Source organism: Eublepharis macularius, chromosome 2, assembly GCF_028583425.1.
Source record: "Eublepharis macularius isolate TG4126 chromosome 2, MPM_Emac_v1.0, whole genome shotgun sequence".
Lineage (NCBI taxonomy): Eukaryota > Metazoa > Chordata > Lepidosauria > Squamata > Eublepharidae > Eublepharis > Eublepharis macularius.
The window spans coordinates 45,520,036-45,540,435 of record NC_072791.1 but is presented as its reverse complement, the minus strand read 5'-3'; the positions used below and the strand labels follow the sequence as shown (position 1 = coordinate 45,540,435).

Here is a 20,400-nt window from a genome sequence, read left to right as displayed (position 1 = left end):
AACATCTTTTTATAATAATAATATTGAAAATCTTTTTATAATAATAATAATAATAACATTCTATATACCACCCTTCAGGACAACTTAACGCCCACACAGCGCGGTTTACAAAGTATGTCATTATTATTATTTTTTAAAAGAAAGAAACAAATTCTGAATACAGTAACTCTTGTAAGATAGTTGTTCCTTTTTCACCACTGCCCAAAAGTATCTGGTAGTGTGAGATCTGCAGTGGAGGCTGTGCAGGTCAGCCAGGGGGAATAGGGATCATAGTACTCTTTTGGGGGCTATTGTCTTTTCCATGGAGGGTGGAGGGTGGCGGTGGCTAAAAACCAAGATTAAGCTGCTTTTTAAAGGCATTTGATTAATTAATTGAGGATAGAGCTTTCACTAGGTATTAACCATGATAGCTAAATGGAGCATCCAAGAGCCAAACTACAAGTGACGTCTTACACAGGTTGGACACTAGTCGGCTTCCCTCAAGTTTTGATGAGAAATGTAGGCATCCTGGTCTTGCATCTGTAATGGAGAGCCAAGCTGTAAAACCAGGGCGCCTACATTTCCCATCAAAATTTGAGGGAAGCCGACTAGTGTCCAACCTGTGTAAGACGTCACTTGTAGTTTGGCTCCAAGTCTAGAGGCAGTGTACGTCTAAATACCAGATGCTGGGCACAGGGTAAAATTGTGACCTGCTGTGACGGCAATGGTCTGTCGGCTCCTTCATTTTCCAGGAAATGAGTGTGGTAGTGTTGGAGTGATTTCTATGTTGATTTGAGCCTTTGAAAAAGACATTGTCGAAATGGGGAAGTAGGCTGGCAACACCTGTCAGGCTCTTACAGCCCAATTTTTGGATGGTTTCAGCTGTAACCACTAGGCATTGTTGTCATTTGAAGATATTCCATACGGATATGAACAGTTCTGAAACTTTGAACAGATACTAACAGCTTTGAAATAGCACAAAAACAAGCTAATACAAGCTTTCATAGCCCAATTTTGGAGAGTTTCAGCTGTAACCACTAGTAAATGTTGTCATCTGAGGATACTCCAAACATATTCATAGCTTTCAAGCTCCACACAGATATTAACAGCTTTGAAACAGAACAAGAACAAAGAAAATAAGTTTACAACTCTGGAAATTAGAATTGATTATTCAAAGTGGACTGGAAAGATAGGACGCTTGATGAATATTTATGAATATTTATGAATATTTATTAGTTGTAGATTTTAGATATTTATTGTAGAATATTTATCACATTTGAGCACTTGCACTTTTGTATGAATTAAAAATATAAAAATTTACAAAATATATTAAATATATAAATATAACCTTTGAGGTTTGTAATTTGTTTGAGAGTGTTCTACACTCAGAGGACCTCTCTTATTGGGCTGTTAAGTTGTTAACCTGCAGATGTCCCTAGGGAAAGAAAGAGAACCGTGGCTGAGGAAGTAAGTACCTTAGGAAATATTTCCCCCCTCCTTTCTGTCTTCATCTGCTGCCATAATGCACCCCTGGCTTGTGCTGATGTGAGTAATTGTTCTTCCTCCAACCACAGCAGTAGGTTCTCAAGCCACACAGCAAGCACACAAGCCCCCTGCTCCCAAATGGAGTTGATCAGCAGAAAGAGAAGCCCCACATGGAGTCTCTCTGCACAAGGCATCTTACATGAGTAGGATCAAGTGAAAGATCTTACACTTGTTCTCCCATTGTGGATACACATGCACTGCTAGGGAGACAGAGGACACTTGAATATAAGACCACACAGAAAGCAAGTCTCTTGAGTGTCCCGTGTAAGATGTCTTGTGTAGAGAGACTCTTGAGTGAGTGCAATCAAGTGATAGCAGAAGAGAGCTGCACTGAGAGAGGTAAATGTTACCCCCAACCAATTTGTTCTTTTCTCCAGCCATTCCCAAATCATGACCCAGACACTGGACATACACCTTCAATTTCCATACTGTGTGAGTAGAAAAACAGATAACTGGCAAGCTTACCAAAATAATGAAAATTACAGTGTTTCCAGTGTTTTGGTCTGTAAAATATTTAAAACAGTAATTTCCTTTGTGGTGTTGGTAGTTTGAATATAAGCTGTAGCTGAAGGCTGAATGTTAGAATAATGACTAAGTAGAAACCAAGTTTATTTTGTAGCTGCTTATCTAGGAAAACTAATTGTCACTTTTCTGTTGATATGGCACTACAGCATAAAACTTAGCAGCATAAAACTTATCCTAAAAAGAATTACACTCTTCTAAGCCCATTGACCAATAAACTTAGAAGAATGTAAATCTGCTTTGGATTGCACAGTTAACAACCTATACCATACACTGTGCTGTGATCTTTATTTGTGCTATGGCAGATTTTTCTCCCACAGATAACAGATGACTTCTTCTGGCTGTGTTACATTCAGGCATTTTGCTGTCCAGTGCTGTTTGTAATCATATCTGAAATGAGCAACCAACATCTTGCATTCCAATCTGGGTTTTTTTTAGCTGTGACAGATGTATGCCATTATCAGTGTATTTTCATGCTGGGTTCTGAAATGAGCGAGATTGAGCCTCTTTCAGATCCTTGTGACACTGCTATTGTTTCTGTGGACAGGAGAATACAGAATTAGAAACAGAGATGGTGCTCAGCTAAAGACTGAATGTGTTATTGAGGGGAAAACATCCAAATACTGGGTTGCCTAAGGGCTATTGAATGACTTTGTTCCAGCACCCTTAGGCTAGCCATGTCCTTTTGTCTATACAGCCAACACAGTGGATAGAGGCCAGAGCAAGACCAGTGCAGTCCATGTTGTCCACTCCATTGGCTTTCCACAGTGAGTGCAGCAGCATCCTGCAAAGAAAATTGCATGCCCTACAGTGACCAACAAGGAGCATGGGCAAGATCAGCCTAAGACATTTGGGTGCCTGAAGCAGAAAATACAGATGGTATCACCTGCTGCACACACGCTAACAAAGATGGGCTGTCTTGTGCAAACCCTTGTGCATTCTTGTGCAGTTACTGTTCATTACCATTATGCTTTTGTGTGAAATGGGGCTTATTTCCATGAAAGTATTCTTAACGATGGCAGCCTAAATAGCTGTAACCACTGATCATGAGGACCATTAGAAGGGCCATCTGCAGCAACTGGACTGAGTCCACAAAACATTTGGCTTCTCCTGAGACATTAATATTCATACATTTATGCATCTGATTGGAAGATGAGAAAGAGATGTGCAAATTGTAGGTGCCTTGAATGACCTTTATTCAGTGGGCATTAATGTAATAAAAGTTAATAGAGGACAAGCATATTGGAAACAACCAGCCTGGCTTTATACTGAATGCCTTTGGATAACAGGCTCAGTTTTACTTGCTATTTGATCCTACAAGACTGTATTGAAAACTCCTCTTGTGGTTCCCAGAAGCACAGTACTATTATTTCCTGTAACTGGGACAAGAGGATAATACATACTTGGCTGAAAAGGATCAGTTCCTATAATGTTGTGAGCACTTTATTTACAGCATGAGCCTAATCCTGTTCACTCCACTATATTCAGAGGGGATTACTATTTAGGAAGGGTGCTTGCATTTTCAGTTTTATACATTTGAGTGATCCCATGCCTTGACCTGGCCCAGCAGGTGATACCTGGATGGCCCAAACTTGGTCCTGGTTAGTACTTGGATGGGTGACCAGCAAGGAAGACAAGGGTTCCTATGCAGAGGCAGGCAATGGCAAATCACTTCTGAATGTCTCTAGCCTCTATGGGCTGTGACTTGACAGCACTTTCCTCCACCACCAATCCCATCTCACTTCCTGTGATGGATTCCCTTGCTTCCTGAGGTCATAGGTTTCACTGTGGTCCTGTCATACTGTCCAGGTGATGCAAATGGTAGAGCCATCATTGGACATGATGGGTGAATATTGAGGATGTGGTCCTGCAAAATATAGTGACCATGGTAAGGGACCATGGGCAAGATTGCTCAGGGGGAAAACAGACTTTGAAACCACTCTTGGGGCACGGAGGGCATGTGTGTTGAGTTTGTCAGGCAACATAATGGTGCCTTCAATATGTTACCACTATATGCAGTCTTTAGAACGGTCCTGCACATTATTACTTTTTCTGACAAAAATATTCTGCTAACTTCATGGGACAAGGCCTTTTCTGGGGTGCTGCCTTGTTTGTGGAACTTCAGTTCCGTTCTACAAAGGTTATTCCAGCATAAGCCTGGATATTTAGAGCCCAGTCTTGTTCAGAGTAAACTCTGCCAGAGCCCTTTAGCCTCACTTAAATTAGTTTCACCTACTACATAGCATTGTGCTGTTAGACTGACAACTCTCTCACAGTAGCCTCTGTCTTGTTTGTTAAATGAGGATGCCACTTCTGTTGAGCCTGTGGGTCCAGCACCAGTCTTGGGACATGGCAGATATCCTCTGGAGTTCACCCTGTATAGTTCTGCTATAATAAAGGATTTGCCTAGTGCTCCAGCTTGTAGCTTAGTATCTAAACTAGTTAGATGTGACATGGAGGGAGTGATTGGAAACTGGCAAAGAGTGGGTAGAAACAGGCAGAAAACTAAAAATATTGGACTTGCTTGGTGAGTGACATTAATATCCTTAAAAAGAAGTCTGGGTGCAGTGTTTAACTCTGCAGAAAGTATCAATCACCCACTATACCTTCACTGTTTCTGTGAATGATTATTTGTACTATGTCACGTCTAGGTTGCTCTGCAAAGACAAAATATGTTTTGCTCTGTGAAGCCTCTAATCAGGGTTGCAAATGGTAAAATCTGTAGCCCTGGTGGATCTTTAATAGAAGGAAGGGGGGGGGAATTATTTCTTGGCCAACTTATATTTCCTGCAAAGCACACATTTGTCCAGTTGATAGTATAACAACCAGTGCCACATCTGAGAAAATTGTCATGGCAGATATGATAGCCCCATCCACATAGAGAAGTGAATGTGAATCAGTAGGCAGAGTTCTCAACTGGAACATGAGATTTCCTGTTCTACCTCTGAAGTTTTGTGAGACTTCAGACACTCTGCTGGTTAGACTCTTATCCACAAACTTCAGTTAATATGGCATGCAATGAGTTCACAACCATGGACTTAAAGACATTTTCCTTCTCAAATTGGAGGAGGAAGAGGAAGAATAGAAATGTACTCGTCCTCATTACAGATCACCTTCTGATTTTCCCCAAAGGCTTTGGAGTTCTTTCCCATCTGGAACAGAGGGGGCTGAAAGATGAAAAGTGTGCCTCCTCTCCATCTTTCCTGAAGTCTGGATGGGGAGCTAAAGCTGAGATTCATGAAAGATGAGAGTACATGTTCTACCTCTTCAATGGCTTGAGTAAAACCATTTTTTCTGCCAGTGAAAAGAGGTGGAGGGTTCTTTCTTGACCACTCAAAAAGGCTATGCTGGGATGAGCAAAGTGTCATGAACATGGGTCTGAAATTACTGTGACCTTCGGGTTGTAGTGGATAGCTCAATGAAAGTGTCAGTCCAGTGTGCTGCCTCATTTGGAATACTGTGTTCAGTTCTGGTCACCATATCTCAAAAAGAACATTGGAGCTGGGAAAAGTACGTAAGTGGACAACCAATGGGATTAGGGGGTTGGAACACACTTCCTATGAGGAAAGGCTGGATAGTCTGAAACTTTTCCAGCAGTATACCTTTACCAACTCCTGGCTCCCAATTTACGTAGAGCCTTTTCTCTGGACAGATTTAATGTTCTTCCTTCAGCCATTTTATCTGGCAGATTTCATGGGATTCCTTGTTATAGCAGGTATTGTCCTTGTTTGATGGACTGTGTTGAAACTGTTTCCCATGTTCTTCTCCAGTGCCCTTTTTTATCTGGCGCCACGCCGGGATCTTCTACATCCTATATTAGCCCAACTTTCACAGTCTTCTGATGATTTTAAAGTTCAGTTCCTGCTTGACAACCCAGATGGGGAAATAACTGAAATAGTAGCTAAGTTTCTCTACAGTGCCATGGCTATACACCATGACAAGTCATATTCTGTACTGGTTTTGCTGCACTGTTGCCCTGCTCCTATCTGTATTTTAATCTCATTTTGTATGGAGTCTCTGTATTTAAAAATTTTGTATTTTATATATGCCAATAAAGGCTTGCTTGACTGACTGACTTTTCCAGTTTAGAAAAGAGACAACTAATGGAAGATATGATAGAGGTTTATAAAATTATGCACAGGGTTAAGGGAGTGGACAGAGAGAACTTTTTCTCCCTCTCCCTAAATGCTAGCACTCTAGGGCATCTAATGAAGCTAATGGGCAGCAGACTGAGGATGGACAAAATGAAGTACTTTTTTTCACACAATGAGTGATTAAAATGCAGAATTCATTGCCAGAGGATGTAGCAGTAGCCACAGGCAGAGACAGCTTTAAAAGACAGATTCATGGAGCATAGGTCTACTGGTGGCTCCACATTCAGAAGCAGTGAACTTCTGAATGCCAGTGGCAGGAGGCAACATCAGGAGAAGACCTCATGCTCCATGCCCTGTTGTTGGCCCTCCATAATAATTGGTTGGCCACTGTGTGAGACAGGATGCTGGACTAGATCCAGAAGGGCTCTTCTTATGATAAAAGCTGCGCGGGACTGGGACAATAAGAAGAATTCAGAGATTGAGTGAAAAAGCTGCCTGGCCACAACCTATAATATCTCCATGGAATACAGAACTGGAAGACGTACTGTGTGTCAAGGCAGAGCACTGTATCTTAGTACTATTGTATGCAGTTATCTCTTTTTCCCCCGACTCCAGTTACTACTGTTGACCTAGCATTGTTTGATGTGTATATGGAAGTTGGGAAGGGGTAGGGCTTCCTGTTTCACCATCAGTATGTAGGCTGTTATTGCCTCTGCATTATCTATCATCTTTATTTACTCTTTCAAACAGTTCATGGCTCTCGTGTTCAATAACCATGTAGTAAAGTTGAGCCATGTCCTCCTGGAAGGCACCTAACATACATGCAAAAAACTATGCAGGAGTAGTTGTGGTGATTGAAGTTCTTGCTACAAAAATGACATAACTTCAGGTGTGGGGTTGGCTGGGCAGACAATGATGGCAAGGGCTGTCTCAGCTGTGTCAGCACTAGTTTTATGATTCTGCTTTGTTTCTGTGGTTGTGCATGCTGATAGTGCTGGAATGATCTTCCTTTTTTCCTCTTCAGCTTGCACATGTGTGGCGTAAATGTGTGCGTACAGTTCTGTGAGGAAACCACACATCCATATTATGTGTTTTCAGTTTCCTTGCCTTTAGAAAGAGAAGCAGGATTAGGTCCAGGTCATGAACTTTTTCTGTTTAATAAACTACAAACACCATTGAGTAGCCTATTGTAGTGAAAATGTTGCAAACAAATATCTAAACATCTATACTTCAACTTGGTTCAACTGTTTACTTCTTCTAGGACTTTCTATAATGGTTTTGAGTTCAATGCACTTCGGGTTGGTAGTTTGCAGAAACCAATAAAACAGAAGTTCAGTTGGCACTTTAATGATTAACACAATGTATTCCAGAATAAGCTTTCACAAGTCAGAGCTCACTTCATATGCATGAAATATGCATCCATAGAAAATATGTTTATACTTAAAGTTACAAGCAACAGAAAGGCAAAAGTGGGGAGATTATTAGAAAGATCAGTCTGAAACAATGATCAGACTGTTGCTGTTCTAAAACTTCACCTACAAAAGAACGGCAGAGGGAGAATTCAACAAGAAAGTGCTGAATTAGGATTCGAGTTTCAACACTATTTTTCACTCAGGCTTGAACATGGACTTGGATTTCCTCACTCACTATAGGTTAATAGCTCAGTATGTCTCACTCTTAAAGTATGTTAATTGGTTCCGCTTATTGTATTTCACATTGCGCCTTCCTTGATTACATCTATTTTGCCCCTTAATCAACCCATCAATCAACAGTTGGGACTGGTCCTCAGCCCCCTCTGAATGAACGGAACCCTCTTTAGTTATTGATTCAAAGTAGCCTCTCTTGTAAATATATCTGCTGTGAATGTAAACTTCATGCACCTGATAAGCTGGAATAAACTTTTTAGTCCTGTGGCTCACAGTTTGGAGCCCAGGAGGTTAACACTGGGGCTGGAAAGTGGTCCCAGCAGCAGAGGAGACAGAGAGAAACCCAATAACACCAGCCTAAGAATGCACTTCTGACATTAGCTTTGGCTCATCACTAATTCATTTATTTATACCCGATCTTTCTCCCCAATGGGGATCCATCTTTCTCCTCTCCCTCATTTTAGCCTTAAAACAATCCTGTGAGGTAGGTTAGGCTAATGGTGTGTTAACAGGCTCAAGGTCATTCAGCAGGTTTCCATGGCAGAGTGGAGATTCAAACCTGGATTGCCCAGATTCTAGTCCAACACAGTACCCACTGCACTATACTGGGTCCCTGCTGGGCGCCCTGTCTGACCTGTTAGAAGTGGTCTCGGGCTTGGTGTTGGAGATACCTAGACTGATTGTTGTGGGAGATTTCTGTATTCAGGCAGACAGCATCTTGAGGCCAGATGGGGATTTTGTGTCCTCTCTGGCCATTGTGTCTCTCTCAGGTTGTAACGGGCCTCATGTGTAACCAAGGACATATCTTAAAACTTCATTTTTTGCACTGAGCCTTTGGAGGAATGTCTGGTTTGGGGACTGGAGGTTCAGCTGGTGCTTTGGTCTGGCCAATGCCTCCTCAAGGCATGGGTCAATGAGGTACAGATGTTCATTAGGGGCAGGGGGTGGTTAAAATGGTCCATCCGTGGAGACTTATGGATCGAACTGGTTTCTTGAATGCCCTGGGGGATTTTAGGAAGCCTGTTGAGACTACAGCGGGAGTTTGGAATGAGAAGCTCCTGGAAGTAACTGATCTGGTTGCCCTGCCAACCTCTCCCATACTTGAGGCAAGAAAGAATCTTGCATACTATGGAGCTAGGTGACCTAGACTAAAACAGCATCAGTGGAAAACTCACATTGAATTGGAGAGAAGTATAGAGCTCATTGAAGGACCAATGAAGAAGCAAAGAAATCTACTTCTGTTACCTTTGCATCAACTAGTTCATGCCCATCTCAGTTGTTTAAAGCATTTCAACACTTGTTGACTAAAAGTCTGAGTCTCTTCATTCTCAGGGACTGTTGATTAGCTTTTGCAAAGTTTTTTGCTGACAAAATCTTTCAAATACACTGATTTTGATGCTGCTTGTCATATAGTTTAGACAAAAGAAATGTCTAGTTGTCTAATTGACCCAGCATGTCTTTCCTCAGCTCTCAAAGAATCAGTTGTCCATCTATTGCTTTTAAAAATTGCTGAAGAAGAATGATATGGCCAATTATCATCTGTTCTCTAATTTGACTTTTCTGTCCAAGATGATAGAGAGTGGTTGCAGAACAACTCTAGGTCTTCCTATATGATTCATTTGCACTAGATCCTTCAGTCTAGTTTCAGACAAAACTATGGGATAGCCTTTATTTCTAAAATGTTGACATAGCAGTCCAACTTTATGACTGAGCTTTCCAGCATAGCTTTGAACATGTCATGATGCATCAAAATGCCGTTTTCTAAAGGTGGTTATAGAAGTATCAATTTAATTGCTCTTTAGACTCACTGGTTTAATTTCCCCAGAAGTCTGCTCATCTCTAGGCAAGTAATTGTAAACAGACATACTCTGAAGTAAGTCCCATTTTATTCAATGAGGCTTACTTCCAGAAATGTGTTTTTAGGATTGCAGCCTAGGACATTTACGGTGCAATCCTAAAAAAAATTACTCCAGTCTAAACCAATTGAAATCAATGGACTTAGGTTGGAGTAATTCTTTTTAGGATTGCACTTATACTTATGTATCCATGCGCTTTTCAAAACTGGGGCAGTGCTTTCGCACTCATTGGATAATGTGTTTCCAATGCACTTTAGCAATTGTGTGAAACAGGAAAATCCAGTTGCAAATGATTGCTAAAGAGCATTGCAAGGGCACGTGTGAAAACAGCAAAGCGTACATTTTGGAGAATTCCGGGAAAACTAACAGTCCTGGGTAGTGATACTCCCTGGTAAGCCATGACTCATTAGTTACATTAGACAAATTACTATCTCTGAGACTCGGTTCCCTATTTGTAAAACAGGAGTTATGGCAGAGGATCTTACAGTCTTCTTTCGCCAATCAAATGAGAAACTCCATAGATTTTGAGCACTGAGAATGTTTTCCAAAATGAGAATAAAACATGACACGAACGGCTATTTTTTAAACAGTAAGAGAAAATGATTATTTCTGCCTTGCCTGAAGAATGATCCCCCCTCCCATCTTTTTCCTTTGGGTCTGAAAGGAGGTAAACGGGGAGAGAATTTTACATTTCTGCTAACACTGTGGCCTTGACCGGTGGTAATGGCGCAGCCTCAGCCCAGGGTCTGGGCAAAATGTACGCAGCTTTGGCACCAAGGAGCCAAGCAGGCTTTGATCCCTGCGAAGAATCGCTCCGCTTCCCAGGCGAGATGCCGAAAGTGCCGTCCCTCGCTGTGACGGGGAGGCCTCGAAATAGCACTTGGCCCAATTCCTCCCGCCCCCGTGGCCCAGATCCTTAGGTCAGTGGCGACCACGCGGCAGCGGCATCAAGCACTGCATTTAGCCGATGAGCTCAGGCGGCGGGAGGGGCGACCTTCCAGCAAGATCTGGGCTGGACGGGGATTGCGCGGAGCTCCTCCCTTGCCTAGAAACTGCGCCGGAGTCCTGCTGTTTGTTGTTGTCAACACACCACCAGGCTGGCTGCGGCGGCCTCGCTGCTCTCCCGCTCCCGATTGGCTCCCACGGCAGGCGAGAGCGGCCTGGCTCCCGTCCCGGTCTCCCTGGGCGGGTGGGTGTCTCTGGGCTTCCCTGCAACAGCAGAGATCATAACAAACTCCAGCTCCGGGAAAGGAGAGAAGCCGCCTTCGCCTGTTACCGCAGCTCCCTGGCTGCCTCCCAGCACCCCCTCCCTCTCTCCCGGCAGCCGGGGACAGGCTGAGCGCATCCCAGCACCGCTTCGCTCTCCCGGAGCCATTTCTGGGACATGCCATTAAGAATAAAGAGCCGGTGCCTGGTCGAGCTTCTGGGGAGCCGGGCGGGCCTTTTCGTGAGCGCGTGGCGTGATTACGTGCATAGGAATCGTGCACAGTCTTCTCTAACTCCACGCACACCCCTCCCCTCGAGCCGTCGGGAAAGACGTTAGGTTATATTTTCCATACGTGCGGTACATGTGCGGTATTTCAGTTCAAAAACTTCACATAGAAACAATTCGGCTCCAGAGAGAGGAGTTTATTTGCAATGACAATAAATGGTACGTTCCCATGGTAATAAATACATGGTAATTTTCCAGTTTAGATTATATACCATAAACTGAGTTGGGGCGGGGGTTGTTGCTTCGTTGTTGCAGCAAGATAAATAGATGCAAAAGAAACAGTGGAACTCAAGTCCCATTATGGGAAGAAATAGATTATACTGGAATTGCCCAGAGATGTAGCTTCCTGGCTGAAGAAAGCTTAAACTCAAAAACTTGCTATCCTGTCAACACAGCTGCTTCATTAACATATATATTCTGAACTTTACAAACCTAATGGAATAACTCCTCTCTGTGCAACAGGAGGAGGCCCTGTTATCACCAATTTTGTTGTATGATATAATGGTTGAGAGGGTGAGCAATGAGCTGGCAATAGTTCAAATCTGAGCTCTGCCATTAATTTGGGGCGGCTCTAGACTAGACACCATATAAGCCTCAGTATTTATGTGCATTTGATGAAATGGGGAGTGGGGGAGAATTTATGTCATAATCAATTAGTTAGTCTTCAAGGTGCCACAGATCTCTTTTGCTATTTGCATGTGCATTATGTGGCTAATAATATTTGCCTGATTTAGAAAGTTGAGATAATCTGTGAGTTTTGGGCATTCAGTGCAAGTGTTGTATACAACCTATTATTATTAGAGAAATTCTGCAAGCGAGTAGTTTCAGAAGAGTCTCATGGAAGTCCCAATAGAATCTCCACTAGGATTTCCGAGCACTTTACTGAAGGAGTTTATCTGAAGCGAAGTCCCTTGTACCTTGCTCAAGTGCTTGAATCAGTTTGGTGACCTCAGTAATGAGTCCTCCTGAGCCATCATTTGGAAAATCACTGAGCGATCAATTTGTCCTTTACTCTTTTGCTAAAGAGTATATGACACAGCCTTACTTTCTTTACTGCATTTTTGCATTTAATTATTACAAGATAAAATGCTGATACAACAGAAACAGCTGGAAGTTTTGTCACTGCCTACAGTGGCATCAGGGATTTCCCCTCTCATTAACTCAAGCTACCTATGCAACCTGGAAAATGATAGTCTTTAATCAGAGTTGTCTCTTGTATTTCTTTAGAAGAAATTAAGAAACACACCTATGTCTTAAGATGTGAGAAGGATGCGTCATCTGTTCTCAAGAGAAAGCTCTGGAAACGCTCCAGCGATTTCAAACCTTCTTTGTTTGTACCTTTCATATGGAGAAAAATGGCATAAAATATTTTACATAGAATAAAGAAACCAATGTATGTGATCATATTTTTAAAGATATTAACATGGGAAGGAAAAGCATCTTTAATATGTGTAACAGTCTGATCTTGTATATGGTTATTTGTAAGTAAGTACTACTGAAAGCAATGGTACATGCATAAAATTGAAACCGAATATATCTGAGAAAAGAAAACACTGTTTCATATCATTATGACACTTATAATATAGTAGACAAGTGTAAAAATAGTTACACATCCCTTAATCCCAAGAAACCAACTCAAGTAAATTAATTGTGTAAGCGTATATTGTGAAAATCTTTCGTTGAAAATATTAACATCTTAAATTTGCATCAAACAAAATATGGATTTGAAATTTCTACTATTGCTGCCTCATACTTGAACCTTGTAAATTCAGCTCACCAGGCCATAGACTGGGCAGGAGCATGGGCAAGGCTATCTCATTTCTGCATCTGTAAAATAGGAAGGATAGTTCAGGAGAGGTACAAGATTAAACAACGGCCGCATTGCATAGAACATATGTTCTCCAGAATAAAAATCCTTTTCTCACATAATAATAGTTCAGCCCAGCACCAAAAATCATAAGGAAGTTATGTCACTCAATGCCACTTTTAACCTGTCTTTTTGAATGAAAATTTCCTGTAGATCTTCCTGATTGCAAGCAGTATATCAGATGCCCTCTTATCTTGTATACTATATTCCCTTAGAATCTCATAGCTATTTCCTCTCCCCTGTGTGTTTCAAAAACATATGCATTCTAGTGATGAAGCAATACCTGAAATTCAGAAGTATTTCAAGGGCTCATGTGCTGACCTGAGCTTAAGAAAATCAAGAGAACCAAAATATCCAATGAAGATTTCTATGACTCCCTTCTTGATGGGCTCAATGGACAATTGCAACTCTGACACTTTAAGCTGTTATTTCAATGTCTGGTCAGCATTAAATGAAGAGGACAGAATCTGCATGCATAAACCGTTGCTGCGGCTGTTGCTACTTTTACTCGCCGCTCCCCCTGCTGTCGCCACAGGCACGCACCATCTCTCTTGGCTTCAGCCCTGGAGCGGTTCCCGTCAGTCACACCCCTTTGTACAGGATGTATACCATATAAGGATATCTGCGTCAGTGGGTTCCCGAGCTGTAGATTGTACCATGTTGCAAAGGGGGACTCAGTAGTCACTTTCTTTGCTTTTTAAAGGTTAAGACCCCTTCATATCTTCTCAATAATCACCACGACACTTTGTGGAACACTTCTAGTTGATGTTGAGAGGCTGCCAAAGTGACGGGAGCTTTGGGCTATCTCAAAGGCGGTGCGTGACTGCTGCTGCTCCCCTCTCATGTGGATTGCTACGCCCCATGACGTACATCTCATTCAGTAAGTTGCCGTAGAGAATAAAAGGCGGAGATACCGCACTTTACAACAGCAGAGCTAACCCGAGTGACTGAAGCAGGCAAAGCAAGAGACGTGGCCGAAGCATACGAGTAACCTGTGCGCCTAGCCAAAGAACCGCTCAGTTCGGATACTGATCTGGGATAGATACACCACCCCGAAGGGTTTGTACATCCCCAGACTATCCGACATGATGTATCAGGGCTTCACAGCTGACTACGATGCGTCTTCCTCACGATGCAGTAGCGCCTCTCCGGCTGGGGACAGCCTCACCTACTATCCATCCCCAGCGGACTCTTTCTCCAGCATGGGTTCGCCTGTCAACGCACAGGTGAGGAATCGGGGTACTGCTTATTGCTACCGGGGTCGGGAGAATAGCTGTCCAGATCTTCCGACTGTTTATAGGACAGATGCAGCTTATAAAGCTACTAACAAGGGTTTGGAAGAGCTGAGTTGTCATACGATGCACGCTTTCCCTGCCTATTGATTTCAGGATGTATATGCTATATATAATTATAACACTTATATAGGAAAGAAAATATTCCTTGTATTAATTCTTGTATTATTCCTTGGCGCTATGATGGGCGTGGGGGGGGGGGGGATCCTGGCCCAGGCAGTGCTCTGCAGCGGGTGCGTAAAGCCGTTTCATTGATAAAAACACGGCTTCATTCAGGAGACTCCTAAGCGGCGCTTGCGTCACCGCAGACGTCAGAGATATTTATAACAAACCCCGGTTCATGTGTAGTTTGATGATGGCAGCAGTAGCGTCCAAGACAATCTGGCCCCAGGGACTGCAGGCCCGGCTCAGAATAGCGCACCAGCCTCCTGGGTACAGAGAGCTGTCATAAGCGTGCACTGCATTTTGCCCGCCCCGTGTCTGTTAGTAATCCGAGTTCCTGCCTTGTCTTTTCCTAGGACTTCTGCACCGACCTAGCTGCTTCCAGCGCCAACTTCGTCCCCACTGTGACCGCAATCTCTACAAGTCCAGACTTGCAATGGATGGTACAACCCATCTCTTCAGTTGCTCCTTCCCAGAACCGAACTCACCCCTACAGCCTCCCTGCTCCTTCAACCACCGCGTACTCCAGGGCTGGCATAGTCAAGACCACGGGAAGCAGAGGGCAAAGCATTGGCCGGAGAGGCAAAGTTGAACAGGTGAGCAGGCAGCACTTCACTGCAAGGACTCGTGTGTCCACGCGGGGCAGGTCGAAGGGGTGGTTTGGGGTTAGGGCCTCTTTTTGATGGAGGGGGAGGGGAAGATTGTGAGAGCACTGGCCGGCTGGTCCCTTCCATCGAGAATGTCATGTAGCATCGGGATATAAGTCACTTTAGCGAACTGATGGAAATCATGGCCCTTGAGTGCAAGCCTAAGAACGCTTTCCTGGGAGTAAGCCCCATTGGGTAGAATATTGAAGAGACATGCTTAGGATTTGCTCTGTAAGGCTGCGATCTCACGCGGGCTAAGGAGAGAGTAAGACCTACGGGGACGTACTTCTGAGTAACCATGCATAAAATTATGATGCACGAGCGGAGGAAACCAGCCAAACTCTGTTAGGGATCGCCTGTAAGGCGTGCAAGTCTCAGAGACTGCGATCTGAAGAGGGGACAGGAAATGAACTGTTGGGGTTCAGGCGCCGGAGACTGACGGCGGCGCTTTCTCTCTCCGTAGCTGACGCCGGAGGAGGAGGAAAAAAGACGGATCCGGCGGGAGAGGAACAAGATGGCAGCTGCTAAATGCCGCAACCGGAGGAGGGAGTTGACCGATACCCTTCAAGCGGTGAGTGTCTCGGCCTAGGCCAGCTGGGCCCCCGTTCAGGCGCCCCTGCCTGCCTGCCTGTTCTTCTCGGCGCCCCTGGCGCAAGCCTCTTTCCTGCCCACGGGACTGACTCGTCCCTCCCTTTCTCCGTCCCCAGGAGACAGATCAGCTGGAGGAAGAGAAGTCTGCGCTGCAGACGGAGATCGCTAATCTCGTCAAGGAGAAGGAGAAGCTGGAGTTCATCCTGGCCGCGCATCGCCCCGCCTGCAAGATCCCGGAGGAGCTCCAGTTCTCCGAGGAGCTGGCCGTCTCCTCGCTGGATCTGCTAGCCGACGCGACCGGGGCTAGCTCTCCGGAGTCTGAGGAAGAGGCCTTCGCCCTCCCCATGCTGCAGGAGCCGCCCCAGGCCGAGCCCGTCAAGGAGCCCGCCAGCGCCCTGGACCTGAAGGCCGAACCCTTCGACGACTTCCTCTTCTCACGCGCCTCCCGCGAGACGCCCCGCTCCGTGCCCGACGTGGACCTGTCCGGCTCGTCCTCCTTCTATGCCGCGGACTGGGAGCCCCTGGGGGCGGCGGGCAACGCGGATCTGGAGCCCCTTTGCACCCCGGTGGTGACCTGCACGCCCTGCCCCAGCGCCTACACCTCCTCCTTCGTCTTCACCTACCCGGAGACCGACTCCTTCCCCAGCTGTGCCGCCGCGCACAGGAAGGGGAGCAGCAGCAACGAGCCTTCCTCCGATTCACTCAGCTCGCCCACCCTGCTGGCCTTGTGAGAGGGCGGCCTCCTGGAGGAACAACCGCAGGCTCATCGCGGGGGAGACCGAGCCCCTCATCTTCTTTGCTGCTGCTGCTGCTGCTGCATGGGGCCTTAGGCCGCGGAGGAGCCGCCCTCGTCCTCCCGCGGAGCTCCGAGATCTCACCCAAGGCCTGGGAAGACAAAGGCCTCCGTTCCGGCGTCTGGTACGGGCAGCCCATCTGGAGTGAAATGACTTTGCTAAGGGACTGCTCTGCAGCCTGCCACAAGGCCTGATACCTCTTCCAGAGATGTAGCAAAATCGCATGGAATTTTTGTCTTGTTCCCCCATCCATGAGAACCGGTAGTTTTTGTAGCATGTTCAACATGGCTGGGTTGGTGACTCTACCCTTCCCTTCCTTAATATTCACTAGCGTTAACTAATTAATCTGTTGGTTTAAATGATTGGAATTTTTAATATGGTGCTGGGTATCTTCAACTCGTTATCTAGTGCAGCTGATTAACAATAACTACTGTGTTCCTGGCAATATTGTGTTTTTGATGACTTAGCAATGACCCAACTTTAACTGCGAGAAAAAGAGACTATTTTATTTTCTAGTAGATGAATAAATAGCTGTGTTGTCCATGTACTATAGTTCTCCTTGTACATCAACGTTCATCGTAACTTTAACTGATCATACATTGTTGAAGTGGTCTGAGATTGTTAGATGGTTTTTGGCATAAGTTTTCCATGAAAACGTTTTTATTGTGTGTTTAATTTATTTATGGAGATATTTATATTTTTATTTTAATTTTTTCTACCTTGAGGTATTGACATGTGGAAAGTGAATTTGGATGAAATTTAAGCATTGTTTGCTTAGTGTTCAAGACACTGTCAATAAAGCATTTAAGCTGAATGCTATATGCGCTGTGTCATCTCTTCATTACAAAACTTCCCTAACAGTGCATTTACACTGAAGATAAATTAACACCATATGGGCCCAAATGTGACTTGGTTTTCTCAAAGACACAAGAAACTGTACTAGTACTACTATCTTTTCTCTGGATACTTTCCCTCAATCCAATCTTAACTTGTAAAATGTGTTGCACCTACGTTTGGTACTAATCAATTGTCTAAGTAACTACTGTTGCTCAGTATTCTGATATTTAGGATTACATAAAATTCTGATAGCCCAGTTCTACACATCTTTATTTGGAAGCATGCTGTTTAGAGGAATGTACTCACAAGTCTTGCCATTGCAACCTTCCATAAACTTCAGTTCGTTCTTGGTAAAGAACATGAGCTCAATTATCACTAAGTGGAGGCAGTTAAATAACTCCGTAGAGTGGAGAAATTATACTTCCTTTAGGCTTGTGATTATTTTGTTCAGATAATTGCTCTTTCGTCACATCAGGCTTCCTGTTTGTTTCCTTCTCCCTGAGTGTATCTTTGATCTTTTTATCTTCATTTCCTACAGCTACTTGATCTTTCATTTTCCTTTACCTCATGTCTTTCATCCTCCCCAAAAATACACCTTACGGAAAGATGAAATAAGACTTTTTATATTTATAATTAATTGGGGTAAGATAGAAGATCCCAGCTACTAAGTTTTGTACTGAGGTTCCTTGAGTTAGATGCTTGACTGCTTTATTGGATACGAGGAGTGAAACAGCCTTTCTGCCCTTTTAAAACTAAGTGTCACATAACTTCTATTCTAGCATGTGGGGTATGTATATATAGTTCACTTTTATACCACCCTTCCAAGAAGCTCAGAGCAGCCCACATAGTTATCTTCTTCCATTCATTTTGTCTGTGCAAGAACCCTGTGAGGTTACGTTAGGGTGAAAGACAATGACTTCCCTAAGGCCATCTATTGAGTTTCATGGCTGAAAGGATAGTAATAGGTGAGTAGCCGTGCTGATCTGTAGTAGAACAGCAGGATTTGAGTCCAATGGCACCTTACAGACCAACAAGATTTTCAAAGTGTAAGCTTTCAAGAGTCAAAGCTTCCTTTCTTCAGACACAGTGTCCTGAAGGAGCTCTGACTCTCAAAAGTTTACACTCTGAAAATTTTATTAGTCTCTAATGCAGAGGAGTTAGCCGTGTTAGTCTGTAGTAGCAAAATCAAAAAGAGTCCAGTAACTACTTTAAGGCTAACCAACTTTATTGTAGCATAAGCTTTCAAGAATCACAGTTCTCTTCGTCAGATGCATGGAGGGCAAGAAGAAATTGGTCAGATATATAGGTGGAGAGGGGAGGGAGGAGTAGATGCAAACAGTAGCTTCTGATATGGAGATCAGTTTGCTTCTGTTAAGGAAGTCAGTTACTTCTGATAATGAGATAACCATTCATAGTCTCTATTTAATCCCAGCCTGACTGAATCAAATTTACATATGAATTCATATGTAAGGGAACTTTACTGTTTGCATTTACTCCTCCCTCCCCTCTCCACCTATATATCTGACCAGTTTCTTCTTGCCCTCCATGCATCTGATGAAGAGAACTGTGATTCTCGAAAGCTTATGCTACAATAAAGTTGGTTAGTCTTAAAGGTGCTACTGGACTCTTTTTGATTAGTCTCTACGGTGCCATTGGACTCAAATGGCTGAAAGGGGATTTGAACCCTAGGTTTTCCAGGTTCTAGTCCAACATTCTAACCACTGTGCAACACTGTTATATACTGTATCAAATGTATTCTAGTCAAAGAAGTTCTGATGCATGGAACTGACTCTTGTGAAGGTCAGGCATGTTCAGTCCATTTACTTGACAGTTGTGTCTGATCCCGTTGTTAACAGCTTCCAGTTGAGACAGATTATTAGGGTTAGGAGCGATGGTAGAGTCCAGGCTGGTAATTGTAGTGCCAAAGTCACTGGTACCTCTTCTTAAAGTCCCCTCCAGACACATACACTTGGTATTTAATATTACACTACTGTCTGGACATTCAGAAATCGCCAAGCGTTTCTGATTCAACTTTATTAGCAATTTCTTGAAGCGCAAGCATCAAGAGTTTTTTAACTGGTTGTCTTCACTGATGAATTGTAAATCTATTAGTGCCTGAATAGAAGAGAAATATTGGGGTGTGTGTGTCAGAGTCTTGTTACCCTCAGGGAGGGTATGTATGAGAAGAAGAGTAAAATCCCAGTACACACTCAGACTACATTTCTTAAGAGGCAAGGCACGGAAGTTTCACTGTCACATTGTGGAAGGAATACTGGCATAACTTTTGTACTCTACTGAATGCAAGCATTTGCATTAGATTACTTTAAAGACTGGTTCAATTCAGCACAAATCTCTGTGGTACTTGAAAACAAGCTATAAGACAGTAGTACAGAATCATGTAAATAGAACTCTGGTTTTGACCAATCAAGACATATGCAATAAAATCAGGTAGTTTGAACTTTAAAAACATTACATGAAAGATACACATTACTGGACAAACCCACTTACACAATAATTCCTTGTGGTGCAGGAAGTCTAATGCTTTCCTGTTCCTTTCAGAAGGAAGAGCTTTGAAGCTCTCATTTGTAGATAAAAACAACTCCTGGATACTACTGATGTGTTTAAGTTGTTCAAAAAGACTGTTACTGTTACTGGAATACATAGGCTGATATTAAGATTTGTTACACTAGCAAATATTCAAGCTGGAATGCACTGACCATGGAACAGTATTGGTCATTTTATTTCTGAAGCACCATGTAGCCAGAAATTAGGGATCCACTTCTAGGCCTTTATTTGCAACCAAGATGTCCTATACAGAAGAAAGGACATTTTATGCTGTTTGCGGTAACTACATTGTTACGGGATTTTTATACTCTGTTTTGCATTAAGAACTTTCTTCTTTCTCCTGTAATACATTGGAGGCACCTAATGTTATGGACAATAGAGGAGGAAAGACAAGAAAAAGTACTTCTGTATCCAATGAGTGATTAAATTCTTGAATTAGTTGTCAATGGACTAAATGCTGGCCATTATTGTGGATGGCTTTAAAGTGGTATTTGACAGGTTCCTGGATGAT

At 43.4% G+C, this 20,400-nt stretch overlaps 1 protein-coding gene across 1 annotated transcript; it reads left to right on the top strand.

Annotated features, from left to right (window-relative positions):
- Positions 1-13,937: 13,937 nt before the first annotated feature.
- Positions 13,938-17,306, top strand: FOS (Fos proto-oncogene, AP-1 transcription factor subunit). The gene is made up of 4 exons (XM_054972989.1): positions 13,938-14,227; positions 14,812-15,051; positions 15,566-15,673; positions 15,810-17,306. Exons 1-4 carry the CDS (start codon positions 14,087-14,089, stop codon positions 16,422-16,424), a joined length of 1,104 nt encoding a protein of 367 aa, XP_054828964.1. The 5' UTR covers positions 13,938-14,086; the 3' UTR covers positions 16,425-17,306.
- Positions 17,307-20,400: the final 3,094 nt, after the last annotated feature.